At 38.3% G+C, this 19,573-nt stretch overlaps 1 protein-coding gene across 1 annotated transcript in view; it reads right to left on the reverse strand.

Annotated features, from left to right (window-relative positions):
- Nucleotides 1–4,288: 4,288 nt before the first annotated feature.
- Nucleotides 4,289–19,573, reverse strand: part of LOC129249782 (apolipophorins) — a 38,367-nt gene continuing 23,082 nt past the window's right edge. Inside the window, exons 3-8 of the mRNA XM_054889413.1 lie at nucleotides 16,340–16,369; nucleotides 7,483–14,618; nucleotides 7,164–7,384; nucleotides 4,988–7,097; nucleotides 4,803–4,923; nucleotides 4,289–4,711 (exon numbers count right to left, since the gene is read on the reverse strand). Coding sequence (XP_054745388.1) covers nucleotides 4,389–4,711; nucleotides 4,803–4,923; nucleotides 4,988–7,097; nucleotides 7,164–7,384; nucleotides 7,483–14,618; nucleotides 16,340–16,369 — 9,941 coding nt within the window. The 3' untranslated portion in view covers nucleotides 4,289–4,388. The remainder of the gene's footprint in view (nucleotides 4,712–4,802; nucleotides 4,924–4,987; nucleotides 7,098–7,163; nucleotides 7,385–7,482; nucleotides 14,619–16,339; nucleotides 16,370–19,573) is intronic.

Raw genomic sequence — 19,573 nt, forward strand, 5'->3', positions numbered from 1 at the left:
CACTACCACCAAGCAGGGAAGAGATCCAGAGGTAGCTATGTCTTTCTTCTTTTTCTTAATTGGTAAGCGGTAACCGCTTACGCGATTTTGGCCGAGTTTAACAAAGCGCGCCAGTCGTTTCTTTCTCGTGCTAACCGGCGCCAATTGGACACACCAAGTGAAGCCAAGTCCTTCTACACCTGATCTTTCCAACGCAGAGGAGGCCTTCCTCTTCCTCTGCTTCCACCACCTGGTACTGAATCGAATACTTTCAAAGCCGGAGCGTTTGTATCCATTCGGATGACATGACCCAGCCAACGTAGCCGCTGGATCTTTATTCGCTGCGCTATGTCTATGTCGTCGTAAAACTCATACAGCTCGTCGTTCCATCATCTGCGATATTCGTCGTTGCCAACGTGCAAAGGTCGAAAAATCTTACGCAGAATCTTTCTCTCGAACACTCCAAGCGTCGCTTCATCGGATGTTGTCATCGTCGAAGCTTCTGCGCCATACGTTAGGACGGGCATGATGAGAGTCTTGTAGAGTGTTAGTTTTGTTCGTCGAGAGAGGACTTTACTGCTCAGTTGCCTAATTATTCAAAAGTAGCACTTGTTGGCAAGAGAGATTCTACGTTGGATTTCAAGGCTGACATTGTTATCGGTGTTAATGCTGGTACCTCAATAAACGAAGTCCTTTATAACCTCGAAATTATAACTGTCAACAGTGACGTGGGTGCCGATACGCGAGTGCGCCGACTGTTTGACTGAATACAGGAGGTACTTCGTTTTGTCCTCGTTCACCACCAGACCCATTCGCTTTGCCTCTTTATCCAGTTTGGAGAAGGCAGAACTAACAGCGCGGTTGTTAAGGCCGATGATATCGATATCATCGGCATACGCCAACAATTGTACGCTCTTATAAAATATTGTACCTGAGCGATTAAGTTCTGCGGCTCGTACGATGCTCTCCAGCATCAGGTTAAAGAAGTCACATGACAGCGAGTCACCCTGTCTGAAAGCTCGTTTGGTATCAAACGGCTCGGAGAGGTCCTTCCCAATTCTGACAGCGCTGCTGGTGTTGAGCAACGTCATCTTGCAAAGCCGTATTAGTTTTGTGGGGATACCAAATTCAGACATCGCGGCATACAAGTAACTCCTTTCCGTACTGTCGAATGCAGCTTGGAAATCGACGAAAAGATGGTGTGTATCGATTCTCCTTTCGTGGGTATTTTTTAAGATTTGGCGTATTGTAAATATTTGGTCGATGGTACACTGATAAGGTCCAATCAGTTGGTTGACGGTGGGCTCTGTACGTCAGTCACCAGTTCGCCGTCTTTGTTCTTACAGGAAAACGCCCCAGTCTTAAAACCTTCTGTAAGCCGCCGAACTTTCTGGTAGAACTTTCGGGCGTTGTTCCTGTTGGCCAGCATCTCAAGCTCTACGCACTCACGTATTTCGGCCTCTCGTTTCTTCTTTCGGATAATACGTCTCTCTTCCTTTTTCAGCTCTCTGTAGCGATCCCACATGGCTCGCGTTGCGCCCGATCGTCTCGTGGCTCTATTGGCGGCATCCTTTCTTTCAGCGGCAGCATGACATTCCTCGTCGTATCAACTGTTTTTTCGGGCTCGCCGGTATCCGATTTCTTCTTCGGCGGCGGTACGTAGGGAACGAGAAATGTTGCTCCATTGCTCGTGCATGCCGGTTTGTTGGGCAGTGGTCTCTGAGAGCAGGAGTGAAAGTCGAGTGGCGAATCTTCTGACTGTCTGTTGTGATTGCAGCATTTCGATGTTGAACATTCTTTGCGTAGGTAGATGTGCGTTTTTTGCTGCACAGAGGCGGGAGCGCAGTTTGGCTGCAACAAGGTAATGATCCTAGTCGATGTTGGGTCCTCGGATCGTACGTACATCTAATACACTAGAAGCGTGTCTTCCATCTATCACAACATGATCGATCTGGTTTCGATCAGGAGACAGCAAGGTAGCTTGGTGTATCTTTTTATGCTGGAATCTGGTGCTGCATACTACCATGTTTCGGGCCCCGGCGAGGTCGATCAGCCTCTGTCCGTTACCGGATGTTTCGTTGTGCAGGCTGAATTTTCCGACTGTGGGACCAAAAATTCCCTCCTTGCCCACCCTGGCGTTGAAGTCGCCAAGCACGATTTTTATGTCGTGGCGGAGGCAGCGCTCATAGGAACGTTCCAAGCGCTCATGGAAGGAATCTTTGGTCGCATCGTCTTTCTCTGCCGTCGGGGCGTGGGCGCAAATTAGCGAGATGTTAAAAAAGCGGGCTTTGATGCGGATTATTGCTAGGGCCCATTTATGCTCCTTAACATGGCAGCTGCAGTAGACGTCGCAAGGTCCTATGGTTTTCTTACCTTGCCCCGTCCATCGCATCTCTTAGATGGCAGTGATGTCAGCCTTTACTCTCACGAGGACATCAACCAGCCCGGCAGAGGCACCTTCCCCATTAAGGGACCGGACGTGCCTCAATGCATGCCCTCAAATCATATTCCTTATTTCGTTTGCAGGGGTCGTCATCAGCAAAGGCAGTTCTCATCCGAGGCTTTGCAGTTCTGTTCATTGGGTGGGGATTTTTAAGTGGCGGGTCCCAAACCCAGCGCACAACCGGCTATACTGGAATGCTTCGCCTTCTCACGTTAGCTCACTCCCGAAAATATGTCTTTCTACCCATAGACTATTTAGAACAGTGGCAATTGTCTCAGTCGTAACATTATTAAAGGCACCCTCTATGTTTACAAAGGCCGCCAAAGTGTATTCCCTCCAGATATTTCTCTACAGTTCTTACTACCTTATGCAAGGCTGTCTCGGTAGATTTCCCTTTCAGGTAAGCGTGTTGAGCTGGAGGCCCCTCCTTCTTGCCTTAGGAATGAAGACCACCTTGGTTTTCTTCCAGCTTGCAGGAACGTGGTTTAATGAGATACACGCCAAAAAGGTCTTTTGAAGGACGGGAACCACCAAGGTTTTAGTCTTCTGAAGCATCCCTGTCATGATACCATTGATACCTGGAGATTGGAAAGGGGAAAAGCTATCGATTACCCAGTTTACTCTGTTGACTGACAGGACAGATGTCAGGACAGCGCAGGTAAACTTCCTGCCTATTCGCACCTTCGTTACAGATAAGCAATAGGATTTTTCAGGAAATAGGCATCAACAAGGATTTTTAAAGATTCACCTGCAGATTCAGCCCACTCAGTTTTACATGAATGGTCCTTGGAGAGGACCCTGCTAAGTCTGACCGAGACTTTTACGGATTTAAGGACTCGCAGTATTCTTTCCAAGAGTTGCGCTTCGCATCTCTAATGACTTTCTTATACTCTTTCAAAATTACTCAGAAATCTTGAAAGTTCCTTATTTGACAACATTTATTGAAGACTCTCCTAACCTTCTCTTTCAAGTCAGTCAGCGACTTACTCCACCAGGGAGGAAATCCTTTCTTGCTAAAGGATACTGGACAGGCCTCTTTAAAGGCATTCTGATACGACCTCTCTAAGTGTCTAACTTGCATGTCCAGTTGTTCCCTAGTTGTAGCCATAAACTTACTCATGTTCAACTTCTTACTGAAAACCCTATGAAAAAGAGACCAATCAGCTCTTTTAGGGTTCCTTCGGGGTAGCAAGGTTTCCCGAACGAAATCGATTTCAAAAAGGATCAGCCTGTGGTCCGAAAAAGAATTCTTCCGTGAACCTGTTAATTATGAACCTTAGTGTAAACGAGTGTAACAACATAAAAAAAATAGCCGAAAGTCGAATGTTGAAAATTCTCCTTATTTTTTGAACACACCTCGTATAAGGCGTTAAGTGGTGTATATTCACAGTTGCATTTAGCTGTTCATTTAATTCGCCCACAACTTATGTGTGATCAGAATGTACATCGACGCAAGTTTTAGCACTTATAAGGTATCGGTCTATATTTTTAGATATCACAAAATGAATTTTCTAAATGTGTTGACCAGGAAGTGGGCTGTCTTGATGGCACAAATGCCTGATGATTTCGAGTATCAATTGTGTTGTAAAGCTGTCGGCTTTTTGAGTTTACAATGGGTAAACCTCAGAATGTTTATTTGGCATTCAAATCTTCACCTACTAGAAACCTGTATCCTAGTGTCAAAGAATTCATGAAATTGCTGGTCCGCGGTGAAAAAACCAATTGGACTATAATTTGTGTGGTACGATACTTACTGTAGTTATGAAATATAAAACGATACAAAAAATTTCCCCCTTAATTAATTTTAAGCTCTTCGCTTGACGAAATTTGATTAAAATAAGTAATGTTAATGTTTCAAAATCCGAGTTTAGTAAAAATAAACGATTTTTTTTAATGTATTAATTTTATTCTTATTGTATAACAAAGGCATGTTTAGTTTGTAGTCATTGCTTAAATATAATTCGATCTATTTCGACTTAATTTTCTTATTCGGCAAGAAAGTAGAAGATTTAATGACGCAACGATGCTGTGCATGCAGCCCATGGGGTGCTTCACATTCACATTCGCTAACGATTTCCGTTCTGAAAAGTGTATCAGCTAATGTATTTACCACTTGATTAAAAGTCTTTTTCTGTTCGTTGGGCTTTAATTGATCAAAGTTTTGTGTGGTGAAAACCCAACCCCCATTGTCGAGAACAAAATCAATTCCGATATCATTTTGAAATTGTAATTTCTGTCGTTTCTTTGCATCTTTACCGTCTAATGTTGCGATTAAACGCGAATTAAATCCTATAATTAAAAAATTAGATATTGTTAAGGAAAAAGATGAGAAGATGCTTCATATAATAAAAAAAAAAATAGTAATCTTGATCACTCTTACCGACTATTTTTTCCTTGGAAATGCCTTCCATGAACAATTCCTTTACGGGGCCGATCATGTGTAATAAAGCGCCGTTGAAGCTGGTTGCTGCATCCGTTAAATGAGCACGTACCAATTTGAGCTTTAAAAATTACAAAATAGGGTTATATTTATGGAAATTTTTAAATGTTTGCCAGAAAATTTACCAAATTGGAGAATTCCAAGGTATTGCTACGAACTCCAACAATACTCTTTGCAGCTCCTGCACGGAATGGGAAATTGAGAGCAAGACGGAACGCTTTTTCATCAGATTGTGGAATGATGCTTCTCAAAAATAACTCAATGCCCTTGAAAATTTCGACCACTTTTGGATCAGCCACCTCCTGCGAGGCACAGTGTATGCAGAAGTTTTTGGGACCATTAAGCTGAACATTGGCTATGTTACCTTGGTAGTTAATTTTTCCACCATCACTAGTTAACAAAGCCGGATAGAGCTGGGATTCATTGTAAGCAATAACCCCGATCTGCACATCAGTGAAGCCGCGTGTCTTAAGAGAGTCTCGAACTTCCATTATTACAGGTGCAATCAAGTTGCTTAGTAAAGTGGGGCTCACGTCCATATCGACGACGAATACAATATCTGCTTTGTTATTCGGTATCTTAACTGTAAACTCCTGACCAAGTTCTCGTTGTCCAACAGCACCAGGACATTTTAAGCAACGTGATGGCAACCTAATGGAAATTTTTTGCAATTTGAGTGCAGAACCATAAGAAGTAGCTATTATACAAGCTGCCAGCTCTTTTTCCTTCTCCGGTGCTTCAGCGACTGCGGAATCACATCTTGCGCGGTAGGGTGAAGGATTCTCAAAGATATAACCAGGTACCAAAGGTGAAGACAAACTAAATAGCTCGGTACAAATATCTGATCGTGGAGTTTCATCCACTGGTTGGGCAGTAATTGATGCACATTTCCCGATTGCATATCCGTTACCAAGTGAAGCGTAATCTGGAGCGATTGAGCCGTCAATTTGAACGAAATCATCATATGGCTCGGCGTTTCCATTTCCAAGTAGACCGCGTGTCTTGCTGGTGTAAAAACCATCTACTTTAATATTGCACACCTTCAAGTCCTGTGTACACATAACTTCAACACCATATTCTGAATGTAACCAAATGGTGTAGAATAAACGCCAGGCATAAATGCTATTGACATGTTGAGGGAACTCTGCTTGATTGCCATCAATTTTCAGAACGCCAGAGTCCGTGATTTCAGCGAAATTACCATCACGATCGGTTAATATAATAGCTTTGAGCTTGCCGTTGTTGAGCTGTGCAATGATGGTAAAGTTATTATCCACACTGTCTTGAGCCAATATATACTTGCAGCTCCCCGGGAAGGAGTAATGTTGACCATCGAAAGTAAAGACTTGGTGGCCATCGGCGATATGACCATGAAGATTAAAGTCTTGGAAGAATATCCAAGATTTTAGATATTCCTCGCTGAAAATATGTTTCCAGTTCTCATTGAAGAAGAAATTAAAAATGCTAAAGCGGAATGACAAGACGCTTGGGAGTTTCTCAAGTATGTCAAATGATTCCGATGTTGCACCCAATAAAGAAGTAAACATATTGCCGGAAATGATTGATGGTAAATTTACATCCAAATTAGTCCAAATAGAACCTACAGCTTGCATTAGGAGTTGCGTCAGCTCTTGAAAAACTTGCTCATCATTTATTGGCTTATTAGTTAGCTTCGCCTCAGCATATTCACGGAATTTGTTGAGGAATTCGGTACACTCTTGAGTTAATGGTAAAATTTGCAATTGTTCAAAGAGATTGCTTAAAAACTTTAAAGTATTATCCAAAAGTCGAAGGTTTTTCAAACGGTTCTTCAATTCACTTTGGAGTGCATCAAGTTTGGGAAGTTTCGTAAGATATTCCTTCAATTCCTCGGAGAACTCCTCAATGATCTCGGCTACTACTTTAATAAGTTCTTGAATAGCTTCATTCAGTGGCTTCAGTGTATCATTAATGGCTTTGCCATAATTTTTTAACGCAGGCCCGTATTCTTCCAATATGCTCCAAGCATCTTGGACCAGTTGAGTTAGAATATTTACTATTTTCACGCGCAAATCTCCAAGAACTTTGGAAGCGGTAACCAACAGGTCTTCCCATGCTGGTAGCACGGTTTCCTTTAATGTACTTTGCAAGTTTTCATAAAATTCTGCAATGGACTTGTGCACGTTTTCAAAGAACGCAGTAGCAGTCTTTGATACATCCTCAGCAATTTTCAAAGCCCTACTGTAAATCTTCTCACTGAAATATATATAAAAATTTATATTAAAAATGTTTAAAAAATGTATACTACTCTCGTTAACTTACTAGCTTTCATTAATCTGCTTTAAGGCCGGGTCATTCGCTAGTTCGTTAACGATTTCGTTGAGACTTTCCTCATAATTTGCCTTCAGCTTCGAAAGATCGGGTGTGCTACCCTTCAACAATTGTGTTTGCTTATTGACCATTTCGCGTAGATGTTTAAATCTGCTCTTTATTTTTTCAATTGCTGCATCTGTATCCTTTTTCATTTCGGTTTCAGCAACAGTCTGTAAGAAATTCAGGAAATGTATTTGTAAGAATACATTAATTTCACCTGCACAATATTATAGTTTAATAATTAATAAGTCTTTTTCAGTTAACCTACCAGAAATGATGTGATGTCATCGCGGTTGCTCGAGTAACTTGTTTGCAAAAAGTTGACAGCATCTAAAGCCACGCGACCATTGAATAGTTGCTTATCAATGCCTTGAATACTAACATTAAATTCCCTGCCAAGTTTTGCATCGGCGTTCAGATCGAGAAGACCCTTGCGTTTAACAGTGAATTTTGACTGTGAGGGCTGTAACTCGCTGACGAGTTCAAATGGAGCTTGGCTGAAAAGTTGCAGCTTACTATCTATCCTCACTGCGTATTTTTGGCGATTGAAATCGACTGCCACCTGTAAAATGGGCTCATTCAGAACGTACACGGACACATCAGTATGCTCCATTGTAGCGTAAACGTTGGCAACAGCTTTCAGATCTGATGCACCACTATGCAAAATGGCACCCGCACTGAATATTTGTGAGTCCACGTTAACCGCTGTGTGACCGCTGAATTCGTATTTAAAACCCAGACCGGTGGAATGCAATGTTTCCAAAGTAGTAATATTAAAACCATTGCCTTGGTTGATGCTTTGTGTGCGCAGGGAACTGATAATCTGTTGTTCCGGATAACGGAATATGTCCAAAATAACTTCGCTGTTAACAATCTTTTGCTGGCGGTTAACATCAAATTTCCCTGAGATTGTCAATGGGCGAATAGTTGGATGTTCAAACCTCATTTCACTGTTTACATTTATGTCTAAGAGCTCAGTACCAGTTATATCAGCAACAGCCTTTAGACGAGTAACATCATTTGGTTTGTTCATTTTATCAAAGTAGAAGATGATTGAATTCTCGTAATGTCCAAAGATTTTTCCTTGCCCGGGGAATAGTTGCTTTACTTCTAGTAAAAGTTCCCGATGAGGTAATGTGACCTGAATATTAGAGTTTGTTGGCAATATGTTGGCGACAAACTTATACTTTAAGTTATTGTTTGACACAATTTGTGATTCGAGGCTATATTGAAGCTTCAATCCTTGAGGAATAGTCTTTGATTGGAATTCAAATTCGTAAGGATAGCCAAGTTCCCGCAAGTCTATTACAATAAGTAAGGAATGTTGCGGCGACTCTATTTCTTGGCCATTTTGGGAGACAATAGACTGCAACTGCACATTGGTACATTGTTTCTTCTCCTCACATATTGATAATTTAACATCAACTTCCTTGTTCGTAATTTTCAAAGTAGACACACCTTTTTTTGGACCAAAAGTGCCATCCAAGGTATATGAGAATCCCATTTCTTTGTCAACATTAACGTCATAAATTTGATGTATGAGTCGGAAATTTGTCTTCTGTAATTTTCCTTTATATTGTGCCTGGCCCTGGCCTTCAATAATGCTCTTGCTCTTTTCCTTTTTATGCGAGTAAGTCGCGCTGCCAGCAAAAATTACATCCTGTGCGTTTTTCAAATGAAATACTATAGATTTACCCTGGGATCGCACATCAAGGTCGTAGTTTTGAAGATTTAATTTTGCCGAATTCAAATTTGCTTGAATAAAGAAATCATCAAAATTCTTATATGATGATTCTGAGTTATAGGAGAAATCTAAATCAATCACATTTTTTATTTCAATCGAAAGCTTCGATTTGTGATCTCCTAAAATTTCAAAAAGGCCCACAAAAACTATAGGACCACTTTTTGGAGTTTTGACAAACAAATCAAATCCTTTTTTATATTGCGACTGATAGATTTTGGCATCAGATGAATATACGCTGTTGCCACACTTTGCCTGCCACTTGACCTCATAAGCATCGACTTCAAGTTTCTGCAAATGTATATCTACACCAACATTTTTAGCTGATTCGAAACTACTGTCCAATGCGTAATGTGCGGTTGCTTTGTTGACACCATCAAAATTGAGACCAACAGACATTTTAACAAAATTATTGTTATAATTACAGTTGAATGAATATCCTTGTTTTATGCTAGTTAAGCCGTTTTTAATAGCTCCCTGATGCTCGTAGGTACCCTCCAATGTCAGTGGTCCATGCATATCTTTAGTTTCCAAATCGAAAGAATAAGCACTTTGTTGCTGTGAACTCTTCCAAACAGTGTTCAGACGCAAGAATTGTCTATCTCCAGCATGTTCATCTACATGCAGTTCAATGATATAGGTGCCAGTTCCATTTGATGGCTTTATCAGCTTACCATTCGAGCTGAACTGGACCGACTTGATGCTACTCCTTGGTAATTGAACATTTCCTTGGACTTCGTATGACGCGGGGCTATCGTTACCGCCGAAATTATATCTACCATTAATATTGTAATTGTAGGATTCTCCATATTTAAGGTCAATTCGGAAAATGGCATGTTCGCTATCATATTCATCAACTACAAAATCCGCATTTGCAGGTATATTTAGGAAATCGCCTCGTAAGCTTGATTTAATTTCGATGGTTTTGCTTTGCTCTTTGGGTAAATGTTTTAAACTCGCTGCTAATTCCAATTTCTTACTGTCAAAATTAGTGAACGTCAATTCAACGTTTTGCAAGAGCTCTTTTGTTTTAGAATTAAATTTGTCAGCATTAACCGTGAACGCCAAAGAGCGTTTTTTGCTGTCGTATGATTCACTTACTTGTGCGTCAAGATTGCCTTGTGCATTACCGGTTTTGGTATTGGTGGTAACTTTGTGTTTGACATTACCATCAATAACATAACCCGTAGGGGAAGTAAAAACAAAGTTTCCCTGCAATTCGCCATTTATCCGAAAATCTCCTTTAACCGCAGCAGTAGCATCGAATGCAATTTTTTTGTTTGAAATTTCTGCTAAATTCTTAGATGAAAATTTCACTTTATCCAAATGGCTTTCGGTCCTAAAGAAAACTTTTTTTTCGTCGTCAAAGACAATTATTGTTTCCACTTCATATTTGGGTGCTTGCACTTGGAATTTTGAATTTACGTCAACTTTATGTTTCTGATCGGATTTAATTGTTTCAATTGCTACGTTAACTTCGCCTTTCCCATTTTTGGCGACTTTAAAGTCAGCTTTAAGTACTGCTAAATTTTTGGCGGACAAATTGATCTTTCCAGCTGATAGTTTGTCTTGAGGATGATGCAGTTCACCGATATATTTTAGAATTTCTGTATTGTCACGTGATACTTTCAACTCGTTGCTGGTCTTGTCGGGTGCACCAATCACTTTGACATACCATTGAAATGGCTTATCTTTCTTACTAAACTGTGCTGCACCATTAACATCAATATGAATATCTTGAGCGGTGAAACGTTGACCTACTTCACCTTTAATTGTGATTGATGTACCCCAACTAGTGGCAAGAGAGTTATCAATGACAAAACGATACCCATTAAAGTCACTCTTGGCGATTATGTCAGCAAAATGTTTGTTATATTTTCCATGTAACTCGACAATATAATCACCTTGAGCATGCCGATTACCGAAATATTTGAATTTAAAAGCAGTCAGCCTCTTGCCTCGCACTAATTCAGTATCGAGTTCCAGTTTGTTGTTACCAGAGGTTATGCCATTTAATTTTAATTGTCCAAACACATTCTTCTTTTGCCTGATAGTTATTTCGTGTTTGAAGTTGCTGGATGCAAAGGCATTCGATTTTTCAGACGTTGTGTACTGCACTTCATTATTAAAATCCACTTGCCAATAAGCAGCGGCGCCAACCAACTGTACAACGAATAATTGTTCAGCCAGCTGGACATTGGCGGATCCTCCATAGACATTGTCGGGCGTCCGCTCATCATTTGTGAAGAATCCAATATCATATACCCCCTTATCCACCTTGAAGTTACCTTTGATCAGATATGAATCCTTTCCAACGCCTATGCGCATTTCATTGTTCAACCAAGCTGGTCCCACTTCTGTCCAACCGTTTACAACAACACATTCATTTTCTTTATGTTTTATCTGGAAATTATCGAAAATGTATCTGGCTAGTTTGTCGCCTGTTTTTTGTAAAACTATCCTTCCATCCATACTATAGCCATTAATTTCCTGGGCCACACCGTTCTTATCCTGAATTTCAATAACAGGACGATATTCATTACCACTGCGAATGAAGCCAATCCTGTTTCGTTTGACGTTGTCATTATCCTCATATTGAGCATATAGAACCAATTCTTTGTTGTCGTTTTTCCAACCGGACTCAAGGGCAAAGTGATACAACGGGGTATTAAAAGCCAACCGTCCATAAGAGTGGGGATTCGATCCAAGCTCAAAGGTGATGCTAGCAGTATGAGATTCTACCGATCCTGGAGTATTCAATTCAAGTTTCCACTGCTGACTGCCACTATTTGTCTTTGACACATATGATCCCTGCAGATTATATTTTCGTTCCGTTTCTGTGCAGACACTGAAGCTAACTGGATGTGTTAAACTGTAAATGTCCCCATTATTTGCTGAGTTTTCTTTTCCAATGGCAACCCCAGCTGTATTTATACATAAATTCAGTCCAATGCTATCCAATTGATTAAAGCACATGTGGTATTTATCGATGTTTCGCTTCTTGGCAACTTTTGGCGTAATTACCTTTGTTGGTTTATCAAGTTCAGTTATATAAAATCCTGGGTTAAATTCCACATCGATTAATTCAAGCTTGTTTCGGGGCAACTGGATGTCTAAATTGAAGCCATTTCCTTCGTTAATGAAATCGAACTTAATATCGGTACCAGGCGCTGAATGAAAATTAGATTCTATCTGAAGTCCTGTAGCCAAAACATACGCGTTAAAACCAAGTTGTAATTTTAAACTAATATCAACACTTGGTACTAGCTTCATTTGATATTTGGTGACTATCCAATTTTGCTCAAGGACAGCATCGATATCTAGGTTTATACCGAAATCTAATTTATTAGCGGAAAAACCTTGCGTATTCAACTCTAATGGTATACCAAGACCAGTCGGGTATATGGCATTTACATCAAGGAAAAGATCGTGCAAAGTGAATTCTTTATTAAACGATGAGAGTTCCTTTTTTACTTCATCAAACATGAAAGAAAAATGTTTAATTATATCATTTAATGTGCTTGGAATCTGATCTCCAAGGCTAAGGAACAGCATTTCTGAACCGAAGAACTTCATCGATAAGTCAAGATTGATGTCTTGAAGGTTTTTGCTCCCATATGTTTTATATTTTTTTGAAAATTTTGATGTGTCATCAACAATGGAACGACGGGCGCGATTAGGATTTCCTCCGACTTCGATTAGTTTCATTATCTCATCAAAGTCCTTATTAAGCAAACCTTTAGGTCCCACATAATATTCCAAAACATTCTCTAAGTTTTCTTGCCTTGCACTTACTTCGAAAACGTTAAAGTTCGTGCCGAAAATTTCAGTGCTAACATTAAGCCTTGCCGAACGGGGCAAGAATCCATATTGTGAATATATCAACTTGTAATCGGAACTACCACTAACACCTAGTGCATCAAGTTTGTAGGATACTTCATTATTGTAGCTGTAGCGTCTTAAGTCTTTCGGGAAATGTTTTGTAATACGAATATGACCCAAAAAGTAGCGCTGATGAGCACGATAAGCGTCCGTTGAATCACGTATTGCTCTAAGACTGGATGCAATAAATCCACCAACTTGATATACCGGCTCTGAATTTACAATATCTGCAATATCGGTGGCCAAATTAGCTGTAGGACAATTAATAGCTGCTAAATATGCTTCGATTCTTATCTCCGAATCTTCATTACGATCGCGCAGTAAGGCCAAGGCTTTTGAAGCCAAAACTGAATCGCAGCTAGCTGAAGAAAAAGCCTGCAACGCTGCCACACGAATTCGCGTCGAGCGGCCCGATGAAGCACACTCAGCCAAAACAACAGCAGCGTTGCTTGTTAAATGTTCCATATTAGTTATACCTTTCAATACATTTACAATACGATCTTCGTCCTTTTTTGTGTTAGCTTTGCAATGCTTAAGATTATCAATAAATTTCTTTGAGATTCCGTCCAATTCTGCCTGCTCACATCCATTTGCACTGCAATATTTCGAAACCAGTTTGCCAATAGACAAATATACTTGTTTTGGAGCGTTGTATGTTAATAACTTTTCTGCTTGATTTAAAGTGTCTTTATCTACAGACTGTACGAGGTTTAGTGAAATAATGGCGATAAGCTTTTCATGTTCGTCTAATTTTGTAAACTGTTTTAGAATGGCCTTGGTAGATTCGGAGGTACCAGTGCGAAATAATGCATCCAGATACACCTTACGTGCCAAGACGGTGTTTGGGTGAGCCACAGCGGCCAATTCTAGCAGGGTATCCGTGTCCGCATTACGCATTAAACGTATAAGTTCAATAAAACCTTTGGCAGAGTCTTTTTTCACATAGTCGTTCAGTAAGTCGACTAGTTGAGTTAAGGCCGATTTTAAAACAACCAAATTTTTAGTTGTATATAACTCCGGTTTTTGGAAAATAATTGAAGTGCCATGAGCGCCAGTCTGAGGGGCAACTGCGGCTGCGCCAGATAGATTTTTTAACTTTAGGTTCGTAATTACTTTGCCTTGCACACTGTGCATGCCGTTCTCGCCCACACCAAAGCTGTACTCTTCAACCAAATGGACATTTTCAACAACGCCATTCGAAATTTTCGATTCCTTGACATAGCTAGCTTTGAAAATATGCGTAGATTTGATTCCAGCCGCTTGGTTAACAACACCTTGGATTAAACCACTATAAGTATTCTCTCGATAGTTACATTGATCTAAATCACGTGTTTTGGTAACAATCTGCGCCCCACCAACTTTAGATTCTGATGTATGCGTTGTACACTGGCCAAAGACATCAATTTCGGTACCGTCTTCCGTGCTAGACTGTAACAAGGAAATAATAGCTCGTTTTATATTCAAAGCATATTGATTGTCATTGGGATCGGAGCACAATTGAGACTCCAGTTTGCCATTCACTAAGGTAAAATGTACAGGCTTCTGAATGCTTTGCACTATCTTCTTTTCTATGACTTCTTTGGTGCTCGAAACTTTGATAATACTCAGTTGTAACGTGTATCCGCAATTGCCTTCAGCAAAAACTTTAGCTGTGCCAACTAGTTTTAAGTTTGTGTCATCGATATCTGTCGACGCGCCTGGCCCTAGTCCATATGTCAGAATTGAATCAAAGTTGTATTCGTAAACATTTCCTGGCTGAAATTTTAAGATCCCATTGTCAGCTAAAGGAGAAAAGGAGTTAAAAAACATATTTATTTTCTTGTAAATATGCATAGGTATGTATTTACATGTAGAATATCGTGGATAGTGGAGAGAGTGTAACAGAATATAATAGACCTTTTCTGAAAACTCTGTCAATGTGTTTGAACACATTGTTCTTCGAACAGATGAACCGAATTTGACGGAACTTTCCCTGACAGGCTTTCTTTTATCCCGAAAACTTCATCCAGGTAGCGTTTGCGTCAAAATTCTTATAATGATCTTATTTATGATTAGATTAGACTCTATATACTCTATAGGCAAATGCAGCAAGAGAGAATATGTTATACTTATGTAATATAACGGAAATAAATTATAAATGGGCAGAACTTTGGACACCTTGCAGAATGGAGAATAGTTATGATGTTTAAATTTTTATTAGGAGTAGTTAAATGCGATAGTAAAATCCTAGCAGCCGCCGTAGCCGAATGGGTTGGTGCGTGACTACCATTCGGAATTCAGAGAGAACGTATAGTAGGTTCGAATCTCGGTGAAAGACCAAAAAGAAGAAACAGTTTTTTAAGTTTAGCGGTCGCCCCTTGGCAGGCAATGGCAAAACTCCGAGTGTATTTCTGCCATGAAAGAGCTTCTCATAAAAATATCTGCCATTCGGAGTCAGCTTGAAACTGTAGGTCCCTCCATTTGTGGAACAACATCAAGACGCACGCCACAAAGTGGAGGAGAAGCTCAGCCAAACAGCCAAAAAGGGTGTTTATATTATATCATATATACATATATGCATATATATATATATGTATAAATATATATATAGTTAAATGCGATAGTAGAATCCTAAGTTAAGCTAAGTTAATAAGCTAATTTAGAGCTTTTTTGTATAAAAAACTGGAGCTACTAACAGCCTATTGAGAAGAATTTTTAAAAGTGAAATGTTCACTGCCTATCTATAATTTATTTATAAGAATTTATACAATATAAGCATAATACATATTACATGGTTACAGTTTAAAAATACAACAAATACATGAATAATAAAAAAAAACAAAATTTGAAAACATGCTTTTATTTAAATGTTGTAAGATGTTAAATAAAAAATTTGGTGTACTATTAATTTATTTTGAACTTTCACATTTCTACATGTTTTTCCTAACATACTAGATTTGACAATATAAAAAATTATTTTTGCTCAATTGATTTCAATATAAGTAGGTATGATATATGTATAGTATTTTCTAAACACAAAATGCACTTGCGCTGAGTTATATATTTTCATGTAAGTAATATGTGTTTTGAATATCAACCAAATCAGGCCATAAATACAGGTTTGCTGAATATCTTGAAAACAAAAGTCACCGGGAAGTTGGTTAAAAATTGGTCGTAAGACTCTATCGAAATAGCCATACATTCAGAGCAAGTTAAATAAAATCATTTAACAAATGTATAATTATCATAAAGAAAAAAGAGTTAATAGTTATTTGTTAGCAATGGAATAAAAATAAAAGAAATCGCAATTGTCATTTTCGTTTCTTTCCTTTGCGAAATCCTTGTTGGTAAAATAATTCAAAACATTTAATAGGTTACGTTTACTGCGTATTGTTGTCATGAATAGTAAAGCTTATTATGAAATTTAGTATTGGGATATCACGTAGAGTAAAATCTTGGGCATGGTTCAGTTTTCAGCCAAGGTAGAAATTCAATTCATCAAAATATCAAAGTTTATACTTACATTGGGGACATCCTCTCTTGCAAGTATTGGCTGTAAAAATATAAAAAATATGCTTAAATTAATACATAATATCTTAAAAATTGTGTTATAATTTAAACAGAATATCCGCGAACGGCGAATTTTTCGAGACAGAAGTTGACTTTAGAAAACAGAACACATAGAACGGTATGTATACGGTACATAGGTACATATGCATATGCGCACAACAATTGTCCTCATGCCGGTAGCGGAAATTAATGAACTAATTTGACCATTTAGTAAAAATTCTCGGGCTTTTAAATCGTAATTAAAACATAATAGTTTTTAGTTGAAAAATACTTCTTTTGATATTTGGAAACATTTGACTCTTGTAAAAGTTGCTTTGAACTGTCTATTTCTTATTATTTAATTTCTAAAAGTTTTCTATGTTTAATATGGTCAGCTGTCATAGCATCTGTAATCACATACTCACATACAAGATTATTAATGACATATTTATAATAAGTAGATTATCTACTTTTCCATGCTTAACTCCCAATCCGTAATTAAAAAGCAAGATGTCCCTTACAAAATTTCTCCCTCAAAATCTGAGATTATAAAATAGTCCTAGATAATAACCATACTTTTTGACTTTTGTATTTTCTGTGTAATAAATCACTATTTTTACGCATGTAAAGAAAAACGTCAAAATAATAACTAAATAAAATGGATGCCGGCAAAAAAAAACATAGACAAAGACATAATTCTAATGAAATGTTTGTTAGGTGTTATTAATTATGCATTCATATAACAGAAAAAAAGCGTTTGTTCGTGCTTATTATGAAATGTAACATCGAATTTCGAATGCGTATTGCTGCCATACGTTTTTGAAACCTCAGTATACGTCGTTTACGGATTTGTTCCAACTGTTTATTATTAGCAGCCAATTGCGCAATTAAATTAGCTATTCCTTCTCCTTGTATTTTCTTCATACCGTTAATAATAATAATTAAGCAAACCAAAAACACCAAAATATTCCACCAAAATTTCTATGAAGAAAAACCTTTCACAACAATATTGACAGCTGATTGCCAATTTTGCCATATGTTAACGGGTAGATTAATTTTGTGGATTTATTGGTAGTTAATGCATATGTGAACGTACTTTTACTCTCTCATTTTGCTTCATACTTTAGTAACCCAGTGGCGTTAATCGCTGAAATATGTAAGCTGACAACACTATCAAATATATGGGAGTCCCATATAAATGAAAACTCACCACCGCAGAATGTTTCAGTTTCCGTAGACAGCGAGCTGATTTTGTACATAAAACCGTATCAGTTGACAGAGTTGCCAGTACACATTTTTTGAAATTACTAAAAAAAAAACAAGGAAACATTTAAAATATTCTTAAACTATTGCAAAATTAGTATCGAATGTAGTGTATTATAAAGAACTAAATAACCTGTATAAGCTAACACCGGCTACGGGCTTATTCAGAAAAACTTGCAGATTCCTTTGGTAGCTGTAACTTGTCATTCAAACTTATTTTCATTCCAACTTAATTTGAAGTAATAAGAAACTGCACCTGCTTATATGCTGCTACAATAACAAGATGTGCTACGTCGATATCAAGGGCAGCTACCCACACATTATTTTCACACAAGAAATGCTGACAATAAGTCTGCTATTTGAGAATTCCATGCAAAACATTAAAACAAACAAAACGACATGTTGAATTGCATTAAACAACTGTGGCAATAGCAGATGCGCTGGCAGAGGCAATGACGGCAACGCAGCAACGACAGAAACGGTAGATAGGGTAGAAGTAAGTTAGAGCAAGGTAGAATAGAGATCAGTAAATAATAATGTTCATGGTTTTGGTTGATTAATTAAAAATTGTAGATCACTCCTTGGCAGATTCGCGGCTGTAACTGTTCGTTGAAACGGCTACTCCTAAGTATTAGGAGGAATAAATAAATTATAATAAAACCAAAAAATCGTTTTATTTTAAAACAGGTTAATTTGTATGTTTGGTAACTGCTTGGGTAATTTTCAACTGGATTTTGATTCTCGAAAAGGTATATTAAATGTGCGCAAAAGCCTGTATATCATATAATTAGTCCTGCCATAAGTTCTGTGAAAAATTTTACACTGCACAATTTATGCTTAGAAGGAGTAGGCAAGCAGTTCAGCAGTACTCTCTTCCTTGTAGAGTGTAGAATCTTCCTGCAAGCTTCTGCTCCAGCCCATAAGGCAAACACCACTCAGCAGTGACTAAAAAACAATATCTTCGTCGTAGCCGCAGAAGATTTGCCGTCTGGAAGTCCGAATCTGAATACATTAGATTACAGTTTGTGGCCAGAATTGGAGAACATGGCCTGTCGAAAACTTCACAGTAATTTTGAGAGTCTCAAATAATCTTTGGTTCGAGCAACGACGTCAATATGGATGGAAACTGCGCGTGCTGCAATAGTTAAATGACCTAATCGTTTAAAGGCTTGTGTAAAAGCAAATGGTGACCATTTCGAATGAATATTACATATTTTTTCGCATTTATTTGATTAAATAAAACTAACTTTATGAAAAAAATTATTATAATTTCATATCTATGATGGACTGAACTTTTAAAAGAACTTATGGCTAGACCCAGTACTTATCAATGATCACATGATCATGATTATGTTTCTCTCAAAAAATACGTCTCTCTATAATTCCTCTGATCAAATCAGTGGATTACTAAATTAAACTCACAAATTAGTGGCAACACACAACTTGCCTCCTTTATTTAATTTCAATACTTAATCAGTTTACGTTTATACATTCTCACGCTCAACTTAAGCATGAACACTTTGTGTGCGTCCACTTCTGCTATATGAGTATACATGCGCCAGAGAACGTTAATGGATAGAGAAGACTCGCGGGCTACGAATAGTATAAAACGAGCTGCCCATATGCCAATTTTCTCGACCATTCGAAAATAGTATATTATATACCAATATTTGGTAAATCTTGAATTTTTGTCATGTCGAATGGTCGCGGCTCGTATATATGTTTGCATCCATATATGTATGTAAATATGCCCTCTAAATGCTCGATAACCGCAGCTGCTGCGCGTTATGTGCGCACATGAGCATACAGTAAGCTGCAGAAAACAGCACAAGTAGCTTATAAAAAAGTTTTGTGTCGGACCTTTCAATACTAGGAGAAAATTTCGAAACCATTATTTTATGTTCTCTGTTAGTAGGTAAATAGTTAATTAGTATATTACTTTACG

The sequence above is a fragment of the Anastrepha obliqua genome, chromosome 6 (assembly GCF_027943255.1).
Source record: "Anastrepha obliqua isolate idAnaObli1 chromosome 6, idAnaObli1_1.0, whole genome shotgun sequence".
Taxonomy (NCBI): Eukaryota; Metazoa; Arthropoda; class Insecta; order Diptera; family Tephritidae; genus Anastrepha; species Anastrepha obliqua.